At 41.1% G+C, this 22,091-nt stretch overlaps 3 protein-coding genes and 1 pseudogene across 5 annotated transcripts; 1 reads left to right on the forward strand and 3 right to left on the reverse strand.

The window, feature by feature from the left end:
- Positions 1–1,315: 1,315 nt before the first annotated feature.
- On the reverse strand, positions 1,316–6,124 carry LOC135519570 (lupus La protein homolog B-like). 2 transcript variants are annotated; one of them, XM_064944806.1, is made up of 12 exons: positions 6,015–6,124; positions 4,790–4,853; positions 4,564–4,667; positions 4,259–4,433; positions 4,057–4,164; positions 3,866–3,969; positions 3,703–3,774; positions 3,583–3,625; positions 3,196–3,333; positions 2,916–3,102; positions 2,726–2,842; positions 1,316–2,603 (listed from the first exon to the last, which is right to left on the reverse strand). In XM_064944806.1, the coding sequence occupies exons 2-12, from the start codon at positions 4,844–4,846 to the stop codon at positions 2,509–2,511; spliced, it is 1,200 nt and encodes a 399-aa protein (XP_064800878.1). In that variant the 5' UTR covers positions 4,847–4,853; positions 6,015–6,124; the 3' UTR covers positions 1,316–2,508. The 2 variants fall into 2 exon arrangements, with proteins under 2 accessions (XP_064800878.1, XP_064800879.1); XM_064944807.1 differs by having other exon boundaries at positions 4,790–4,873; positions 6,015–6,104.
- A 1,431-nt stretch (positions 6,125–7,555) lies between these two features.
- On the reverse strand, positions 7,556–8,163 carry LOC135519588 (kelch-like protein 23; annotated as a pseudogene).
- Positions 8,164–9,322: 1,159 nt separating this feature from the next.
- Positions 9,323–17,789, reverse strand: LOC135519569 (D-3-phosphoglycerate dehydrogenase-like). The gene is made up of 12 exons (XM_064944805.1): positions 16,975–17,789; positions 16,216–16,367; positions 16,014–16,079; positions 12,781–12,835; positions 12,507–12,605; positions 12,283–12,415; positions 12,058–12,206; positions 11,794–11,946; positions 10,884–11,022; positions 10,294–10,421; positions 9,952–10,168; positions 9,323–9,688 (listed from the first exon to the last, which is right to left on the reverse strand). Exons 1-12 carry the CDS (start codon positions 17,110–17,112, stop codon positions 9,534–9,536), a joined length of 1,584 nt encoding a protein of 527 aa, XP_064800877.1. The 5' UTR covers positions 17,113–17,789; the 3' UTR covers positions 9,323–9,533.
- Positions 17,790–18,356: 567 nt separating this feature from the next.
- cfap210 (cilia and flagella associated protein 210) lies at positions 18,357–22,040 on the forward strand. 2 transcript variants are annotated; one of them, XM_064944804.1, is made up of 9 exons: positions 18,357–18,620; positions 18,833–19,038; positions 19,291–19,464; positions 19,592–19,797; positions 19,971–20,127; positions 20,223–20,362; positions 20,509–20,698; positions 20,857–21,021; positions 21,191–22,040. In XM_064944804.1, exons 1-9 carry the CDS (start codon positions 18,566–18,568, stop codon positions 21,542–21,544), a joined length of 1,647 nt encoding a protein of 548 aa, XP_064800876.1. In that variant the 5' UTR covers positions 18,357–18,565; the 3' UTR covers positions 21,545–22,040. The 2 variants fall into 2 exon arrangements, with proteins under 2 accessions (XP_064800876.1, XP_064800875.1); XM_064944803.1 differs by lacking the exon at positions 18,357–18,620 and having other exon boundaries at positions 18,650–19,038.
- Positions 22,041–22,091: the final 51 nt, after the last annotated feature.

The following is a 22,091-nucleotide window of genomic DNA, read 5'->3' on the forward strand; positions in this document are numbered from 1 at the left end:
ACCCGATGGTCACACTGACAGAACTCGTCTGTGGAAATGGGAGAACCTTCCAGATGGACAACCATCTAGGCAGCACTTCACCAATCAGGCCTTTATGGTAGTAGAGTGGCCAGATGGAAGCCACTCCTCAAGACAGCCTGCTTGGGTTTGCCAAAAGGCACCCAAAGGACCATGAGAAACAAGAGACTATGGTCTGATGAAACCAAAATTGAATTCTTTGGCCTGAATGCCAAGCGTCATATCTGGAGGAAACCTGGCACCTTCCCTACGAGGAAGCATGTTCGTGGCAGTATCATGCTGCGGGGTTGTTTTTCAGCGGCAGCGACTGGGAGACTAGTCAGGCTTGAGGGAAAGACGAACGGCGCAATGTACAGAGATCTTTGATGAAATCTTGCTCCAGAGCGCTCAGGACCTCAGACTGGGGTTTAGGTTCACCTTCCAACAGGACAACAACCCTAAGCATACAGCCAAGGCAACGCAGGAGTGGCTTCGGGATTCTCTGAATGTCCTTGAGTGGCCTAGCCAGAACCCGGACTTGAACCTGATCGAACATCTCTGGAGAGACCTGAAAATAGCTCTGCAGCGTCACTCCCCATCCAACCTGACAGAGGTTGAGAGGATCTGCAGAGAAGAATGGGAGTAACTCCCCAAATCCAGGCGTGCTAATATTGTTGCATCATAACAAAGACTCGAGGCTGCCAAAGGTGCTTCAACAAATTGAGTAAAGGGTCTGAATACTTAAATATTACATTGACATAAATTTTTAATTTGTAATATATTTGCCTGGTTTTGCTTGTCATTATGGGGTAGTGTAGATTGAGGGGAAAAAAACAATTGAATCCATTTTAAAATAAGGCTGTAACAAAATGTGGGAAAAGTGGTCTGAATACTTTCCGAATCCACTGTATGGCAGCATTTTCCCATTAGCCAAGCTGTAACGTCAACTTCAGATGCATTCATAATCGGCATTATTTAGATCTGCCAAAACCTCCGCTACTGGCTCTTCCCAATTTGTTAGCATTCCAATTCTTAGACAAAGCAATTTCAATTCCAACAAAATTCCAATCTAACGTTAAAGTAATTTACATTTCTCCTTTAAGCATGTACACCCGTTCTGTCAGTCACATTCTGTTAAATGTACCCAAAACACACACACATCCCTGGGTCACTACTCATTTCAGTTTGCTGCAGCTAGAGACTGGAACGAGCTGCAACACACAAACTGGGCAGTTCTCAATCTCTTCATTCAGACATCTCGCAGGAGGCCTTTTCCCAGGCCGTCGTTGTAAATAAGAGTTTCTACTTAACTGACTAGTCTGGTTAAATAAAATATGCTTTATACAATCCACAACACATGACATCAAAGGCAAATTGGTTGCAGATTTGGGATGCTGAGTTCTTAACATTGGTGCAGCAATGCTTGATGCAGGGTAAGAAAATAATACTCCACTATAACTTTTCAGTTCTTTCTTAGTTTGTTGGGTTTGCCATTGACGATACACTGGAGATATTCTAAGACCTGATCCAGTGTAACATGCGTTTCCTGAGAGCCCATGGATATGCCAAGGAATATGACACCGTGATAATGAATCCCCCGTTTGGTACCAAACACAACCAAGGCAAGTTCTCACTTCAAATATAAAAAGTTGAGAAACCTTGATCGCTTTCTAAAAAATTTAAATTAAATAAAGGTTTGGACATGCAGTTTGAGGACCGCTTTAACTATGGTAATGACAGCAGTATAGTCCTGTCAAAAAACATCAACACGAGATGTAAGTTTTCAGAACACTCAATTGTGGTGTATTACTCCATCAACGTCTGTCATAATTGGTTGTCCAATTTCTCTTTTTGCAGAATTTCAGCACATACAGAAGAAAGCAAGTGACAAAAGAGTATAACTTGGAATAGCAGGTAACAAATGCCGAACAAGTATACAAATCGATCCTGCCCGTGTTTCTCTCCTTGACAGAGCTAAGATGTGACTTGCCAGCGTCCTACAAGTTCCACAAAAATCTACATCATTAAAGGGCAATGTTAACAAAAGTCTGTCAATTTAAAAATCACATTTTATCGGCTATTCAAAAAAGTAAATTAGGAAGAACCTAGAACTGGGCTTTAGGATTGAACAGTATACACAATTAAAATAATTGAGGAAAAATTTAATGCCACTGATTAACAACTTTCTATTGACATGCACGTCTTCATACGGAGGTGACGAACAAGCATAATACAAGCATAATACACTCCTGTTGAAATGAAATCATGTTCAGACGCAGTCAACAAATTAAATCCATATTAAATAAGACAAACCCATTAAAAAAAAAAAATGATGTTCAGGGTAGAAATTCACCGTTTTCATTTGCATTACAAATTGTTTTCTAGGTTGACATCAAGGTGGTCTACAGTTCTCTTGAAGCCTCCACTGGAATGGAATAAAGTTGTTCTATGTTTTCAGTTAGTTCCTTTTCAAATGCAATATTTCATTGAGATGTGCAGTAGATATCATTTCTAAGAACCATTCGGAGTTTTGGCAACCTTTGCAGCTGGAGCATCAGCGTCTTTGCCCGCTCCTGCCAGTGCTCGCTTCTTTGGACTAGGAGGTGCTATTGGAGAAATGTAAGTTAAAAGGAAAATATTACATACTCAATTGTTTCAATGTTTATTTTCTCATTGAAGATTGGTAGAGACATTTGTCTCACCAGAATCCTAACATGACTGCTCTTACCGTCATTATCACCATCATCAAATTTGGTCTTTCTGCCTTGGTAGTGTGATTTGCCATCACGTCCACCCCTGTCCCTTCGTCCTCCTCTCCCCCCTCTCCCACCTGATTTTCGGCCACCTGTAAAGAGCGAAAGGAAATGCTCCATCAGATCAGACAGGAAATATCACCCCCCCACCCGGGAATCAGTTACCTCTGCCTCTTTGTTTGTTGAGAGATTCCTGTTGGTCTTCAATTATCTTTTTCAGAGTTTCCCTCTCAGCATCTCCCTCCACCACCTCCCAAGTAACATCTTTGTCTTTAATTTTCAAGTTTCCTCCATTTGCTTCTTTGGCCTTATCAAAAGCTTCCTTAGCACTCACTCTGAAGAGGATGGTACCCTTTAAAATAATAATTGATAATTATTTCCTATGCCAACTTAATTTGTGTAATTGAAGGGTGGTTCAAATAGTTTATTACATTGCAATTCTTGCCTCTTTGGCACCCCTGATGAAATCAATCCATTTGATTTGACCATGACCTGAGAAAACCTCGTGAAAGTCCTCTCTTGAAACACTGTCAAGATTGCCTGAGAACTTCAGCAGGCATCCGGTCTGCTCATCCAGAGATTTCTACAATGCAAAATAAAGCAGAGCACCACTAGTGAGCAACTTTAAACCTCCCTGATTTGGGAAGAAAAACAATACAGAAGGGTCCTGTTCAATAGGAACAAACAGGAGAAAAATAATCTTGAATTGGAGGGGGTACTACACAAACTAGCCCAATAAGAACAGACGCCAGTTTCAAAATGTTTAGTCCAAATGAAGACGACCCCCTTCAAAACATACAATGATTTAGTATAGCACTTCCATAGATCTTACCATTTCCTCTTCCTCTGCATGCTTTTGTTTTTCGTCCTTGTCTCTATAAAAGTCAATTTTGCACAATTAACTTTACCATAAGACAAAAAGAACATTATTAAGTGTCAGTAATGTGCTCACTGTTTAGCTTTAGCCTTTGCCTCCGCTTTTAACTGTTTTCTATCCTCTGCCTTCTTTGCATGGTAGTCCTCTCTGAAAACAAGAGCAGAGTTAATATACATTTTTCACCAGTATCAATAGGTCATCTTAGAGAGATGGCAATGGTAGCTAAGCCTCCACATACCTTGACAGTACAATCATTTCATTTTCTTTGAATGATTTGGTGTCTGTGCGTCCAAGGAACTGCTTTGATACTTCTTCAGTGTCAAAAGTCAGGAACACGGAGCCCTGAAAAATGGATGGAGATGCTGTGTGTTTTTATTAAACATTTCAATCTTAACTGGGGGAGAAAAAAAATATCTCCTGCCACATTACCTTGAACTTCTTTTGCAAGTTTCGTCTCATCTGAATGTTTTCGATGACGCCTTTCCCTTTCAGCCACCCATCAATTTCATCAAGCGTCGTCTCCAATGGAAAACCTTTCTGGGAGATCATAGAACATGTTTGACACAGAGCTCCAAAACAGCTGTAAGATCTCAAATCAGTAGCATCTCAAATATTGGAAAACCCAACTTACAATGTACACAGATTTGTGTTTGAGGGCATCTTTGTACTCGTCATTCAGTTCTGGTAAAGGCTTGCTTGAAATTCTCCTGATTTTTGTTTTATCCTCACTCATTTCCAAAAGGCCAGTCTTGGATTTTTTCAGAGACTCAACAATTACGTTGGGATCGGTTGTCAAGCATTTCAGTCTGAAAATAGAGGGGAGAGTTAGGAATCATGTTATAGCAAGAAACTAATCTAAAAAAACGAAATAAAAACAATGTAGGCTGAATTAAGTCCCAAATTCCAATTGAACAAATAAAAGTAAATTGCACAAACCTGTTAAACTTCAGCATAGTCTCCAGGGTCACCCAGCCATCATCGAGCTGCAACTGTTCTTTGAGGAACTTGTCTCTTGGAAGGTTGTGATCACCAAAGTAGTACTTTGAAGATAAAGAAAAAAATGTCAATCAGGGATGTCCAGTATTATCCAGGTTAGCTGTCATAATATCACCAGCTTCGGTTATACAGCTACAGTAGAATACATTTTGCTATGACAATATACCTCAATCTGTCTTGCCACCTTCTGCTCAAGTTCAGACATTGCTTGATTTTCTGCCATGATGTGTCTGGAAAAGTCAGACAATTACTAGATCAAAATGTGAGAAATCATTAAGCAACAGTAACCAAATGGGAAATGCTTTAGATACAAGTACTAGCCATGTCAGCTAATTACACAACGGACATGTAAGCTTATACTTAAGCTCCGAACACACCAGCAGTTTTTTGCGAGAAATAGTACGCAGCATAATCTGGATATATATTTTTTATTTAACTAGGCAAGTCAGTTATGTACGCAACAAAAGTTCAACATTCACCTTGTGCTACCATTTCTGTCAAGCCCTCTACGCATAGTTTGACGCATACGTTCGATAAATCCAACATATGCACCACGCCCAACGCACTGCAACGCAAACGCAGCGTTTCATTGTACATTAATAATGTAATGCTGGTGTACAAAAATGCAACAACACTGTCGGTGTGATTGAAGCGTTACCCACGTTCACACTCCTGGCTAAAGACAGTCATGTTACCCAACCTACCAAGCATTATATAATGTCCATACTATATGAAGTACTTTCGTTTACTAGTAGTTACAGTAACAGCCTCAATCCAAACAAGTACATGACCTAAAAGGGCAGTTCACACCATGATGCAGTTCACAGTGAGTCCAACGCGTACTTATATCAAAGATGATCTTACATGGGCAAGATAGTCGAGTGACAATTCTAACAATGGAAATACATGTCCTCAAATATGGGAGGCAGGCAGGCGGCGATATCAGTTGGGTCCATTCTAGCCAACGAGGGAAGATAGTTCTGCCTGTTGTTCACACGCCTCCGATATAAAGTCGTTTTTCAAAGTTGCCGAAATGCCACGTACGACCACTTAGATCAGTGGATTATTAACAAACTAACCATTACGAAACTTCTATTTGGTCAAATATGCCTTGCGTAGTAAATTACCAATTACATTTGTTGTTGACCAAATTCGACATTCATTGTCATTCGTTGTCTTATTTTCGTGGACCGATTTTAGGCAGAGTAAATGATCTCGCTTCGCCTCTTCCTCTCTGGCTACACGAACTGTGCTAACTCGTTAGCTTGCTAGCGATCAACTGCTTATTTTCTCCACAGGCCTCAAAAATACAAGATAGGGCGGTTCTTTACCAAATAAAATGCATTGTATATGAATATCTACCGCTGTTAAATTGTAACAGATTTACTTACTGTGATAAATTAACCTGCTACCTGCAGAGATGCTGGTTCTTCAGAAGACTTTCTACCACACTACTAAATCAAGTTGGCAAGCAAGCACGTTCTACGGAGAATATTGAGGGCCAAAACAAATGGCTTTCTGCACTGCAGCCGGGGCTACAGCGCCACCTGACTGCTGCGGAAGTACCTTACGGTCAAAGGTTTTGGTAAATATTGTATTTTTATTTACACGTGTTAATTGATTTGTTAGAAAATATTTGGACAGTAGGCAGAATTCACACATCACAGTCTACGAAATCAATGAACACACAACCACCACATCTATGTGCATCATCTTGTAGATGGACGTTACATTTATCAAGTAAAATCGGGTGCATGAAGCGCATGAATCAGCCACAAAACAGTTGTTTTAGTTCATCATTTTTTTAAACATTCAGAATCCGATGTCTCCACATTTGAAAACGGATTAATTGTGCATACCCCACACCCTAAGATTTAGATGTAAGATTGATACCCACCTGGTGACATTTGTGCTTCAAGTGTAGAGATTTGTTTAAAAACTGTGCATTTGTGCATATCAGTGCTTTATCAGGCTAGCCAGTATAAAAGTACACAAATGGTAGTGTTAAAGTGCATGAGAACCAGTGTTTAGAAGCCATTCAATGTAAGTGGATTGAAAATTATGTGCTATTTTTGTGATATTAAACCAGCAGCAGTCATTTGTCACTGAACATTTGTTTTTGGCCAAATGGTTATAAAGATGCTCTAAATAATATAACTTTTTGTATAAAGATTCTTAGCACCTGTCACACATGATCAGTATGGCACGAAGGACTTGCATCCATGGGATTTAGTTGAGGTTTGGTGTAAAAGTACATTCAAAGACATAACACACTGTAAATCCAAATGCAGCCCTGTGCTTGCTTGGCTGGAGGGGTTACCCACAACCTCCCAGGTGTCCAGCTCCGGGTCATACTTCTCAATGCTCTGCAGATACGTCCCATTTGAATAGGAATATCCCCCAGTCACAAAGATGTAGACATTGATCACTACAGCACCATACTCCATCCTCTCCTTCATCATTGACAACTGCCTCCACACATCTCTCTCTGGATCTCATCCTAGTCTGTCCTCCCAAGTACAGCTTGTTGTTCAGAGAAACAGAGCACAGGCCATACTCTGATTTCCTGATCGAATATATTCCATACAAATGAAAATATATGTCCATTTCCTTTGAAATGTGTCATACCGAGATGAGGAGTTATTGTGACAATGATCCACTCATTGATGTCTGGCTTGTAGGCCTGAATTTTTTTCATAGGTGCTACCTCCTCTGGTTCCACAGTGGCCCCCAGTCACAAATATTGTGCCATTTATGACACAAGCAGTGGCATTTCCTACACCTTTCAAAGAGGAAGCCTTTTATCGAGAAGAGTGAACAGCGGAACACAACAAAGCAATAATGATTTCATTAGTACTCAGTGAAATATTGTTCATGTTATTTGAATGTGCAGAATAACTTAAATCATTATTTACAGGTCAATGGCTGAGAATCAGTTGCCCAGACAACCATGTAAAACGGACAAATGAGTGAGCCATTTGACCACAGCATCGAGGAGAACTTTCTCGTTCCATACGTTGACTGAACTCAGCTTGTCGTAGTCCACCTCTAAGAACTTCTATTGTTGTATGAGTATTACCCTTCGTGCCTCCCACTCAGGGCAGATGTGCAGCACAGCAAAAAAGTGCATTCCCAGGCAGTTGTCCACATCCAGGAAGCGTATAAGGAAGTCCTAGCAAGCAGTCTTCAGAGTTTAACTGTAGGTCTGCTGCCTCTAGCAGGCTCTGTACATTTGTCTTAGTGATGCTCACCCTGGAAGTGTATATGTAGTTCACCAAAGCACTCAGAAGTTCATAATCAATCCCAGTCAGTTTGAAGAGGTTGTTTGACCGTGCCTTCTTGTCAGCTGTGAACATGACTTTAAAAATAAGAGTGATGAGCTGACAAAGCTGCCTTTTGACAGTGAAAGACTTGTCCTGTGGCCCATTGTAGGGTGATATGTGTGAATGTCACCTATGTAGAATTATTTCAGCGCATCCAATAGCTCATTCGGCTGCCGCAAAAGTCATAAATATAGCTTTATTTTCCTCTGTCAGACATGATGGCTAGAAAATGAAGAGAGCGTCAGCATTTACTTTTGGGGTGTTTATTTCTGGTGTCCCATTAATTCAACAAGCCTGGGAACATAAAAAACTAAAAACTAAAGTCTTACAGCATTAAGGTTAAAAGGCATATATATAGGCGTTCATCTGTACAGTCACACTATTACAAACATAGCTAACACATTAGGGCTATTTATATCTATCCACGCATGAGTAGGCTACGAGGACGGGAAATTAAGTATCTCATGTCATAATCAGCAGCACACAACTTCATATTCCTAAATCATTCGATTCCAATCATTAATCTAAAACGAAACAGTCCCTCGTTCACGCTTACCTTTCCACCATATAATGGCACTTTCTGTACTAAACCGGCGCTCGGAGTGCTTTTGTTTGAGCGCTGACGAGGACTCGCAGTTTCCTTAAATTAGCTCAGGACGGTGGCAGCATACCTGTCAGATTCTCTTCTCGTGTGTCCTGCTCCATATTACTCCAGTCAGCTTCCCAGATAAACTAAAGCCGTCTGCTTAGCTTTATTATTAGCATTCCAGTTATTTCCTGGAGACGCATTCTCCTACCATGCAGAATGAGCCTAGACACAGCATCGATGCGCACAAGGAGACTCCAATACCATAAGTGAACCAAAAAAAACGATATGGTTGGCAGTCTATTTAAATTTAATTGAGGATTTCCCCCACTGCAAAGAACCACTTTACATTGGCAGTTTTAGCCGAATATGGATTCAGATTGCATAGTCTAACACGATATTGTAGTGGTGCCATGAACAAGCTCGATGTCAAACCTTGACTAACACCAATTGTGGTTTACAACCTCACTACAACGTAAAGTGGTGGAAATTTGATTTCAACCTTCACGGTTTAAAATGTTTTTTTTTTTTAAATCTAAATGACTAAGAGGCTGGTAGTCTGTAACATAACATATGCTTTCTTTATTGCACCCAAGGGAATACCAAATACTAGTAATAGACTAGTCACCATAGAAACCAAGGATGCACAGCAAATGCATTCGAGTTTATTGGCAGGTTGAGAGGAGTTGTTTTTTGTTTCCCCATTTCAGCTACCCTCCTCCTGGTGTGTTCATTGAGAACATTTACCAAAAACAGGCAAATAGAGAATACAACAAAATATAAACCAGTGTAATAATGTAACAATTTTATTATTTATTATATAGCCAGCATCTCTACAATAGAAATGACAGAGGTGCATTTTTAGTAACTTCTATGCGTTTGTGTTGTAAACCAAATATTGCAATGTTAATACGCCAAGAAACCATTTTGATTAATTAAAATTTTAGACATTGGAATGCTCTACTGGTCCCTCAGCATTGTAACAATGCTCTCACTGCCATTTACACAGAGAGCTGTGCTGCTTCTTTCACTAAAGGTTTTAAAGCACCAAGGTCCCCCAAGAGAGAGGATAACCCCACACAATACCACTGATCTCCACTACGAGCTGCAGGGGCACTGAATGACTCCATTTCCACCCCTGCCGTGGCCAGCAAACCTGAGGAAAGAGTGGGAGAGAGCCCGTTTAAAATAAATTAAGTTATTCTGGTCATCTGCCATTTACAGCTGTCAAGTGCTAGTACAGTGTAAACACATCCTGATGTGAAAAGGCAGAAAAGGTATGAGTTAAGACTGCATACTGAAAATTTGTATCATTCAAGTAGCGAGAAAGGGCTATACCTGGTGCTGCTTTGAGGGATTATAGCTCCTATGATCTTGATAAGTCAATCGTGAGGTTACAATGTCAAATTAATTTCTCACCGGTTACGGAGGGCAGGAGCTGAGGAGAAGCCGCAGCCTTTAAGAACAGCAGGTTGCCAGTGAGAGAGACAGGCTGTCGGAACACGCTGTGGTTCAGCTCCAACAAGACTGGTGCACCTCCCTGGACTGAACCAGTAGCTCTGTAGCTGGAGCCGTTGACAGAGATCTCAACCTCACATGCACCTTGAGTCAGACCCTCACTGTGATTTCTGGTTACCTGAGATTTAAAAACAGTCAATCTGATAAATAATCTTGTTACTCAAGACATTAATAAATTACTCTATTACACAAGTTGTTAACAGAATATGACCTTTAGCCAAGTGTCAATGTGGGCCATTTTACCTTGATTCCAGATTCCTTGGCCAGGGTTAGTGAATTGACCAGGTTGGGGCAACTCTTGGAAACATCAGTAAGTAATCCAACCATCACTGCTGAAGTCATGTAACCAGAGGAACCTTTCAAGCAGTCTCCTAGTTTGTGATAATAACAAAAAGAAACCACGTTCAGTTTGATATGCAAGATTATACCACAAGGGGGAGACAAACCAAAGAGCACAGCACAACCTGCCCCTAATACCTATAATAATAATAATAATAATAATATATCCCATTTAGCAGACGCTTTTGTCCAAAGCGACTTACAAGTCGGCTGGGGCCACTACTTTTACATATGGGTGGTCCCAGCGGGAATTGAACCCACGACGCTTGGCGTTGCAAGCGCCATGCTCTACCGACTGAGCCACACAGGACCTGTATGCCAGAATGGCATCCAAAGCGTCCTTTCCCTTCCAATCACTGATCTGAGAAGACTGGTTATGAAATGTTGACAGGCTTTCCCGCAAAATGTAAATTATCAAGCCTGTTCAGCAATTTCAGAAAAAAAATTAAGCAATTGAATAATATAAGGACAGTCTAATGCCTTGCAGTGCTTACCTTGAGTTGTGATTTGGACTTGGCTGAAGGGCTGTTTAGAGGTGGTGCATGATTTCAGCACAACTCCTACGGCCTCTCCAAGTTTGATCCACTGGTGAGACCCAGGGGAGAATGTGCTTGCCAAAACCTGGGCATTCACCTGCACACACACACATACCACATGTAATGTGACCAATCAAATGTGGTTTGTGCTTCATTAAGATAATCAAGATCTATTGTATTGAGCTGCATTGTTTTTCCCCTATGAAATTTCACAATTACAGCAACCGGTTTTACAACACTTCATGTGGAAAACTATTTGTGTTGCCAAGTATGACTCAATATTGAATATACATTCTTGCAATGAAACCATCAGAATACTTTGAACAATTTTGAGGGTTACATTGTTTTCAAGGTCTGAAAGCAGTTCTTTTTTTTAAACTCTTGCAACAGTGAAACCATCAAAGAAAGAACCCATTAGAATCCGTCACCAATAGGCATTTGCTTGACCGTAATAGAAAGGTGTAGAACTCACTGTCACGCCCTGATCGGTTTCACCGGTCTTTGTGATTGTCTGCACTCAACTCCAGGTGTCACCCGTTTTCCCCATTAGTCCCTGGGTATTTATTTCAGTGTTCCCCGTTCATCCCGTCAAGCAGCGTGTTCAGTGCTCTTTCGATTCGCTCTTTTGCTAGTCCTCCCGGTTTTTACCCTTGCCTGCCTCGACTCTGAACCCGCCTGCCTGACCATATAGCCTACCCTGACCTCGAGCCTGCCACTCTGTACCTCCTGGACTCTGACCTGGTTATGATCTTTTACCTGTCCATGACCGTTCTCTTGCCTGCCCCTTAGATTATAATACATGTCAGAGACTTGAACCATCTGTCTCCCGTGTCTGCATCTGGGTCTCGCCCTGTGCCCTTATACTCACTGCTCCAACCAAGCCCTTGCCCATCACCATGTCCACAATCTGCAGAGCGATGTCCTGTCCACAGCGTGCCTGGGCCTCCTTTGTACTGGCACCCAAATGAGGACAGCTAATCACATTGGGATGGTTCACCAGGGCACGGTTCTTTGGGGGTTCCTGGGAAAGAATGGAATACCATGATGTTAGTGAATGTCAATACAGGGGTAGACAAGTAATACCAAAATGGAACTTAATGTTTGGGTGGTTTAAGTGATGTGATATTCTTGCCTCAACAAAAACATCGAGGCCAGCCCCTCCACACTGTCCAGACTCCAAAGCTCTGAGGAGCGCATCCTCATCGATGATGCCCCCGCGTGCACAGTTCACGACCTTTACACCTTTCTTGCACTTAGCAAATGAGGTGTCGTTCAGTAGTCCTAGGAGAAACAACTTTACCTCAAGTGGAAAAGCGCTTTTCACCCTCCAGTACCACAACACTTCTGTAAAACTCACCAGCTGTAGAAGGCATGAGGGGCGTGTGGACGGTGATGTAATCACACTGGGGCCACAGCTGTTCCAGGGACATCTGATCCACCCCCCAGGTAGCAGTCACCTCAGGAGGAGTGATTGGATCATAGCCGATGGTCTGTCGAAAGCAAATTCAGTTAGTATTTAGACGATAATACTACAGTAGGCAGCTTTGAAAGACTTTACTTTTCACAGGATTTTGAACTAACCTTCATGCCAAAGGACTGCATTCTGGTGGCAACTTCCTTTCCAATTCTTCCAAGTCCAACTATTCCAAGTATTTTGCCATACATCTCTGTACCCATGAACTGCAAAATCATTAACACAACTTTGATCCAGGTCCCTGAGGAGCGTGAGACTCCACAGATTTAAAGATCAGATTTGATTAGTGATGACTGGCTGAACACTGGGGTAGACCACGCGACAGTAATTGCTTTGTGTGTCAAATTGAAACTGCTAATGAGGGAAACCAAAATACTCAACCTTTTTACGATCCCAGTTCCCTGCCTTCATGGACATAGCTGCTTGTGGCACATGTCTAGGAAGTTAATGATTTTGAATGGAGTTAATCAAATTGTTCTGTAAAAGTATGAGAAGGACAATGTATTCGGAAAGTACAGTGGGGCAAAAAAGTATTTAGTCAGCCACCAATTGTGCAAGTTCTCCCATTTAAAAAGATAAGGCCTGTAATTTTCATCATAGGTACACTTCAACTATGACAGACAAAATTAGAAAAAAATAAATCCAGAGAATCACATTGTAGGATTTTTAATGAATTTGCAAATTATGGTGGAAGATAAGTTTTTGGTCAATACAAAAGTTTCTCAATACTTTATATACCCTTTGTTGGCAATGACAGAGGTCAAACGTTTTCTGTAAGTCTTCACAAGGTTCACACACACTTGCTGGTATTTTGGCCCATTCCTCCATGCAGATCTCCTCTAGAGCAGTGATGTTTTGGGGCTGTTGCTGGGCAACACGGACTTTCAACTCCCTCCAAAGATTTTCTATGGGGTTGAGATCTGGAAACTGGCTAGGCCACTCCAGGACCTTGAAATGCTTCTTACGAAGCCACTCCTTCGTTGCCCGGGCGGTGTGTTTGGGATCATTGTCATGCTGAAAGACCCAGCCACGTTTCATCTTCAATGCCCTTGCTGATGGAAGGAGGTTTTCACTCAATCTCACGATACATGGTCCCATTCATTCTTTCCTTTACACAGATCAGTCGTCCTGGTCCCTTTGCAGAACAGCCCCAAAGTATGATGTTTCCACCCCCATGCTTCACAGTAGGTATGGTGTTCTTTGGAAAACGACAAGTTGAGTTACCAAAAAGTTATATTTTGGTTTCATCTGACCATACGACATTCTCCCAATGTTCTTCTGGATCATCCAAATGCGCTCTAGCAAACTTCAGTCGGGCCTGGACATGTACTGGCTTAAGCAGGGGGACACGTCTGGCACTGCAGGATTTGAGTCCCTGGCAGCGTAGTGTGTTACTGATGGTAGGCTTTGTTACTTTGGTCCCAGCTCTCTGCAGGTCATTCACTAGGTCCCCCCGTGTGGTTCTGGGATTTTTGCTCACCGTTCTTGTGATCATTTTGACCCCACGGGGTGAGATCTTGCGTGGAGCCCCAGATCGAGGGAGATTATCAGTGGTCTTGTATGTCTTCCATTTCCTAATAATTGCTCCCACAGTTGATTTCTTCAAACCAAGCTGCTTACCTATTGCAGATTCAGTCTTCCCAGCCTGGTACAGGTCTACATTTTTGCTTCTGGTGTCCTTTGACAGCTCTTTGGTCTTGCCCATAGTGGAGTTTGGAGTGTGACTGTGAGGTTGTGGACATGTGTCTTTTATACTGATAACAACTTCAAAAGAGGTGCCATTAATACAGGTAACGAGTGGAGGACAGAGTAGCCTCTTAAAGAAGAAGTTACAGGTCTGAGAGCCAGAAATCTTGCTTGTTTGTAGGTGACCAAATACTTATTTTCCACCATACTTTGCAAATAAATTCATTAAAAATCCTACAATGTGATGTTCTGGATTTTTTTCCGGCATTTTGTCTGTCATAGTTGAAGTGTACCTATGATGAAAATTGCAGGCCTCTCATCTTAAGTGGGAGAACTTTCACAATTGGTGGCTGACTAAATACTTTTTTGCCCCACTGTATACAGACCTCTTGACTTATTCCACATTGTTACATTACAGCTTTTCTTACATGGATAGAACAAAAAAATCCCTCAATCTCCACACAATACTTCATATTGACAAAGCAAAAACAGGCTTTTAGAAATGTTAGCAAATTTAAATAAGTATGCAGACCCTTTACGCAGTACTTTGTTGAAGCACCTTTGGCAGCTATTACAGCCTCGAGTCTTGGTTATGACGCTACAAGCCTGGCACACCTGTATATGGAGAGTTTCTCCCATTCCTCTCTGCAGATCCTCTCAAGCTGTCAGGTTGGATGAGGAGCGTCGTAGCACAGTCATTTTCAGGTCTCTCCAGAGATGTCAGATCAGGTTCAAGTTCGGGCTCTGGCTGGGCCACTCAAGCTCATTCAGAGACTTGTCCCGAAGCCACTCCTGTGTTGTCTTGGCTGTGTGCTTAGGGTCATTGTCCTGTTGGAAGGTGAACCTTCACCCCCAGTCTGAGGTCCTGAGCTGGTTTATCATCAAGGAACTTTGTACTTTGCACCGTTCATCTTTCCCTCTAACCGGACTAGTCTCCTAGTCCCTGCCGCTTAAACACATCCCCACAGCATGATGCAACCACCACAGTGCTTCAACGTAGGGATGGTGCCAGGTTTCCTCCAAATGAGACGCTTGGCATTCAGGCAGAAATAGTTCAATCTTGGTTATATCAGACCAGAGAATCTTGTGGTCAGTCTCCTCAGGTGCCTTTTGGCAAATTCCAAGCGGGCTGTCATTTGCCTTCTGAGAGGGCCTTCGGTCTGGCCACTCAACCGTAAAGGCCTGATTGGTGGAGTGTTGCAGAGATGGTTGTCCTTCTGGAAGGTTCTCCCATCTCCACAGAGGAACTCTGGAGCTCACTCAGAGTGACCATCGGGTTCTTGGTCAGCTCCCTGACCAAGGCCCTTCTTCCCCAATTGTTCAGTCTGGCCAGGCAGCCAGCTCTAGGAAGTCTTGGTCGTTCTAAACCTCTTCCATTTAAGAATGATGGAGGCCACTCTTCTTGGCCACCTTCAATGCTGCAGACATTTTTTGGTACCCTTACCCAGATGTGTGCCACGACACAATCAAGTTTCGAAGCTCTTCAAACAATTCCTTTGACCTCATGGTTTGGTTTTTGCCCTGACATATACTGTCAACTGTGGGAACTTTATCTAGGACAGGTGTGTAACCTTCCAAATCATGTCCAATCAGTTGAATTTACCACTGGTGGACTCCAACCAAGTTGAAGAAACATCAAGGATTATCAATGGAAACACGATGCACCTGAGCTCAATTAAGTCTCATAGCAAAGGGTCTGAATACTTATGTAAAATAAGGTGTTTTTTATTTTTAATACATTAGCAAAAATGTCAACCTGTTTTCGGTGTCATTTAGGGGTATTGTGTGTAGAAAGAAAAAAAGCTAAATTTTTAGAATAAGGCTGTAATTTAACAAAATGTGGAAGGAGTCAAGGGGTCAGGATACTTTCTGTATAGTGCAATGAAATACACAGAGGTATTCTGTTTTCATCTGTTGTACTGTCTTACCTTGAGAGGCTCATCAAAAGGGTACATGTCAGCTCTGCAGCACTGATGGTGTTGCCACTTGGTGTGCTAAAAAAATATAAATTTACATGATAGTCTAATGTTTAGGGAAAAGCCAGATCTGTGGTGATTTGATTTTAAACAAAACTGCATTGAAACTACAAACTGATGCATAAACTCATAATTTATTTTGAATTACACTTACTTCATGACAATGATGCCCTTTTTAGTGGCAGCATCTACATCCACGTTGTCAACGCCCGTCCCAGCTCTTCCAATGATTTGGAGGTTACCAGTAGCATTGATGACATCAGCTGTCACCTTTGTTGCAGATCTAACGACAAGGCCATCATAGTCCTGGAGAGGGAATGAACAGACAAAATGAATTGCATAGTGACATTGCATGACAATCGTCTGTTGTTCATTGGAGTAGTTTGAAAGAAGTTATGACCTTACAGTTGTAATTTGTGCATGCATCAAACTCATTGAAATGATTGATTTGGGCATTACATGGTGTCAGATTAGCAGCCTTTGGGCTGGTGTAATTGATGTATAGTCCAACTTTTGAAAGTACTAGATAGAAAAGATAAAAACCACCGGTCTAAATGTGATCCTGGTGTTTAAATCGGCCAAACGAGGGAAATCCGTAAATCTCTGGCGCAGTTGCATCAGATTCCCAAGAAGGCGGTACTAATGATCGACACCAGATAGGAACTCACGTGCAAGACCTTGCTTTTATCATCTAAACTGCAACGGATTTAAATAATATACTGTTTTCTGAAACGCAGAAATCGTTGTGTTACTTCAGAGACACGAGGTTATTCAACCAATGACCAAACACGATATACTTTTTCCGTATTATAAATTAGATACCAACTGTGAAATGGTTGTTGCACATTTTAGATAGACATCGTGCAACAAAAATGTAATGGATGCAAAATTAGGAAAATATGTAAACCCCTACCTTGATCTCTGCAATCAAGTCATCCTTACTCATGTTTTGCTTCTCCGTAACTTGGATTCCATTTTCTTGCAGGATCTTCTTACAACAAGGATCAACACTTTCACTGATTAAAATGCGTTTAATGGATATTGGGGCCATTTTCTGTTCTCAACAGCTACGGACAATTTCACAGATGGGAACCTTTATGTAAACTGCTGGTGGACAGACACTGAGAAGTTCTCAATTCAGCTGGTTTTTAATGAACATTTCGGATAAGGACTGCCCCATTCAGTAAACCCGCCTCTTCTCATCTCCAGTTTCTGACGTGGATGCTGAAACAACGAGAGGCCATGGATAGAGAAGCATAGATAGGCTACAACAATGGTGGATGAATTAAGATGTCCCACTCAGGCCGTTTTACTATTGAAAAAAATTGTCACAGTTCCTGTCTGCTTAAGGGGTGGCACCAATGCATTAGCAGCTGGGTCTGGTCTGCTTAGTTTATTTATATGAACCAGATTTAAACAGCGAGTGAAATGTCTCGCTTCATCTTCAGTCTTTGCTTTAACCACAGAAATGACTTTGATATAACTTGTCGGACCAGAAATACGACCGGCAATGTTGTACAGTAGTGATACAATTCTGCTGACTGAGTTTTAAATGAAAATGTTATTCGAAACTGAAAAACAATTTAATTTCTCTGCATGCATCCCTTTCCTAAACTTGATATAATCGTAGCTGATTTCTCAAGAATATGAGTTCAAATTTAGTGAGCCAGCTTTCAAAGTCTGTGCTAGTCTAATTGGGGTGTTTGAATGTGTTAAGCCAATCACATGACAGGCCCTTCTCTGTTCATTACCTCGAATAAAGCTCTAGCGTGAAACACCACGCCTACTTTTACCCAGTCTTTTTATGCACTTAGCCGAAACGATTTATCTAGCGGTCTGTATATTGTATTGAATACATATCTAGTTATTTGAATTGTTTATACATGTAGGCAATCATATGAAATACAATGTAACCATCAACAGAAAAAAATAGAAATTACCTCTACAGAAACGTGTGAAACGTAAACAAATGTAATTAATCTAGGAATTCCACAAGTCACAATTCTCCATCAAAAAAAGTGAAGAAAAACATTTGCCACAAGAAATAATAATCAAACGGAATAACATTACACCAAATAACATCTGAGTTGGCTCCAACTCTGAATCCAAAGCCATTCATATTACATCTGTTTCGCATCCAGACAATCTTTGCTTTTTTTCCCGTGTAGAAATGACACCATCTGGTGGGAGACAATGGATTTTTTACTTGACCGTGGTTCTTCTATCACTCGCATTCTGATTGGTCTCTGTGTGTTCCCAGGTCCCCGCTCTACGCAGCTGGTATCGGGCCGCAAAAGCGTTGCTAGGATACATTGCAACAAATGTGTCCATCGTTACTGGATACAGTCCTACAGAAAACATTCCGTCAAAGGCACTTTTTTTTTTACACAACGACGTTGTAAAACTGTCTAGTGACAACAAGAAATGTGCCATGCAACTTTCTGTGAGCTCTGAATGCTCTTTTTTAGATTCATACGATTGAAACCAAAATACATTCAGATCAAATGGAAACTGCGACTGTTGTCCGGTTTGGTCGAAGGAGTGGGTCCAGCAAAACAAGTGTGTTTGACTACTTGCATAGCCTATTCGTTTACTTGCTCTCTTGACGCATGTATGGGTTTGTAACGTTACTGTAGTGTAGCTAATATTGCATATTTTGCTCGGTGTAAAAATGTTTAAGCAAGATCTATGCATAGCCTACCACAGCATAACATTGTTATACCATAAGCATTGTTGTTTTCCCCCCCCCATTTCATTTCTCCTATTATCAGCGCGAGCAGTTGAGGAAAAAAAAGCAATGCAACCACCAGATCTTCGACAAGTCACTGTTTTGCCCAAAGCCGAATGGCTCCGAATTCAAGGAAGTTTGAATCAAGGGAATAAATACAACGAGAGTCTAAAGGAAGCAACCAAACAACGAGAAGCTATGCACCTGAGGTCCAAGGAGGTGGTAAAATTCTGGTCTAACACAATAGCTGTAAGTATCTTTGTTAGTTTTTTTTACCATAATGCATAATGGTAGGTATTATACATGTCTTACTCTGTGCATATGTGCCCACAGGCAGCCTCAGGATCACAGTCTCATACAAAACATTAGGCTAAAAAAAATAAAAGGGGATATACCTAGACATTTGTACAACTGAAAGCGTTCAACTGAAATGTGTCTTCCGCATTTAACCCAATCTCTCTACACAACCCACTTGAGTAAAATGTGCCATTCACTTCATAGGGACAAAGACAAAAGAAACTGGAGGCAAAGAGGATTCGGGAGGAACTTGAAGAAGATGAGAAGAAACAGATGGATATTGAGGAGGCTAAATATCAGGCGCAAAAGAGGAAAGAAGCTATTGAAAAGGCCAAAACTCAACAGTACTACGAGACTGATCGTGTGAAAGGATTTCATGTCTGTATTTCTTATAAGTTAAAATTGTCTTCTGCAAGTATTTTTTTCATCTGAAGACATGCTGTGTTCTTTATAATGTGCATTTCTGAGTTAAATTGAATAAATGCAATATTGTTATTTCTTCCAGCGTGCACTCTTGCTGACAGAAGTCCTGAAGGAAAGGGAGGCCCAGATAGAACTGAAGCAGAGAAAGCAGGATACCTCCAAAGATGTGGACAAGGAAATTATGGCTATCATTAAGTGTAGAGAGGATGAAGCTTTGCAAAAGGAACAGCAGAAAGCTTTGCAGAGGAAGCTTGACATCCAGGCCACAGCAGAAGACTTAAAACAGCAGTAAGTCTCACTGAAACCTAACAACCTGGCAGCAGTTATCGAATAGAATATCTATACCATCGACTACCATATACTCTACCATGGAGTCAAATGAATTTAAATGTAGTCCAAATAGAATAGACTGAAATGCTCTCAATGGTTTAGTATGATGACTGGTCTCTTCCCCCTATTAGGGCAAATGAACATGAGATGAATAGAGAACGAGAGAAACTGGAAAACAAGAAAGAGGCTGAGGAACTCCAGCGACTAAAAGAGCTTTTTCTGTGGGAGCAATGCATGCAGGAGCAAAAGAAAGAGGAGCAGAAGAGAAATACCATGAAAGCTCACATGGTAAGGTATTTGGATGTTATCAATGTTCAAATGTCTCACTCACTAGAGCAAAATTCGTGGGGGTGTGTTAATTAATCCTGCATTTGTATTTAAAGGAACATCTCTCTAACAGAGATATCATTAGAGCAATAGAGGCACAAAAGCAAGAGATGGAAGAGGAGCGCAGGAGGCTTTTTGCAAATGCAAAACAGAAAATGGTGAAGTTGAGGAAAGACAAAGAGGAAGAGATTTTCAGGTAAGTAGACATAGGAGAAAGTAAACAGTTCGATAAAACATTTGATGTCCCACAATAAGAAATTAGTATAGCTGTGGCATCACTAGTCATACAATTCTGGAAGTCTCATGGACATAGATTTTCTAAACCGTTTTTTCCATCCTAAGAGAGGTCCAAATGCACAGGGGGGGGATCATGAATAAACTGGCTGCAAAACAGCAGGAGCAGACGGACAATGAGGAACTCATCGCCAAGGCTATTGCTCAACGGGATGCCAGACAGGCACAGCAGCAGAAGGAGAAAGATGACAAGAGGATGGCTATGCTGGACTCAATTGCCTCACACAGAGAAGCCATGGTATGGCATGTGCACCCTACCACAAGCAAAGAGACAATCGGAAGCTCAAAATATTATTCTCACAAAATTAAGAATTCATATTTATCAATGAATATGCCGGCCTATATGTGACAAAAAATGTCTTATCACAATGACACTGGCTTGGTTTTTTTCTTCAGAAAGAAGAACAGGAGCAGAAGGAAAGAGAACACAACGAGAGAGCTATTGACATGCTTTATGCCAAGAAAGAAGCGGACAGAATATTTATTGAAAAACAACACCTGAAGGCACTGAAAATGAAAGAGGATGGAAGAACTTTACAAGACGTCTACATTCATCAAATGGTGAGCTTGGATTTGATTTGCACTTTGCCTTTCCGTGATTACAATTCTTGATCATTTTTGATATGTCAACTATTTTCGCAATGACACGTAATGGAATGTGTCAGCAACAGCAACACTTTTAATGAAGCAACATAAGATTTCATTTAACATTTGAAATCTTGCTGTTTAGGCTGAAAAACGTGCCAAGGAACAGCAAATAAGAAAGCAACAACAGGACTTTGAGACCAAAAATGCAGAGCTCATTGCTGTGGAGGAGAAGCAGTTCCAGCAGTATGCAAACAATGTGATCGATACAGCCACCGAGGCCAAGAGAAATATTCACCCACTCCGCAAAGCTGCCAGGGAGGGAATTGGAGGTGGTCTTGGCCCCATCTTTGGAGGAGTGAGGCCAAGTTACTTGGTTCAAGATGACACTGGTGTCCAGATGCCCAATTACGTCGGCAGTAGATCTCAGGACGTCAAAGAGCTGAATGAGACACGTGATATTCAGCAATCCAAGAAAAGACTTGGATTCACATGGTAATCATCTGTTGAAAAGAGTAACATGGTCAGGTGAAGCATGATTAGAAAAACAATAAACCAATGGAATTCAGCATTTCCTAAGCATTTATGATATACCCCCTATTATGTCATTTATTTCAAACTAAAAAAAAACCTCACTTGATAGGCAAGTACTTGACTGACCTAGTGGGATGATTGCAGTCTTTTCAGCGCTCAAAGATGATTCATCTCAGAACTATGGAAATGTAGAGTGTATAACTGTCTCTGAAATTAGATTTTTAGTTTTGTTATTTTACATAATATACATACACACAATAAAAAAAAATTAAAAAAAATAGTGCACAAATTGGGAAACTGCTGATAATTTCTAGCCTGGTCCTAGATCTGTACCTACATGACAAAGATAGTCAAGAGTTGGCTAAAGCACAGATCTGGGACCAGGACATATAGTGCAACGGTTTCATTTTTATACACAAGATTCACTCAGATTAAAATGTGACGTGTCAATGTTATCTTTATATCTATTGTATCAGTTGTCACTCTTCTTTGAAACATTATAATAAACAATC

Source organism: Oncorhynchus masou, chromosome 29 (assembly GCF_036934945.1).
Source record: "Oncorhynchus masou masou isolate Uvic2021 chromosome 29, UVic_Omas_1.1, whole genome shotgun sequence".
NCBI lineage: Eukaryota > Metazoa > Chordata > Actinopteri > Salmoniformes > Salmonidae > Oncorhynchus > Oncorhynchus masou.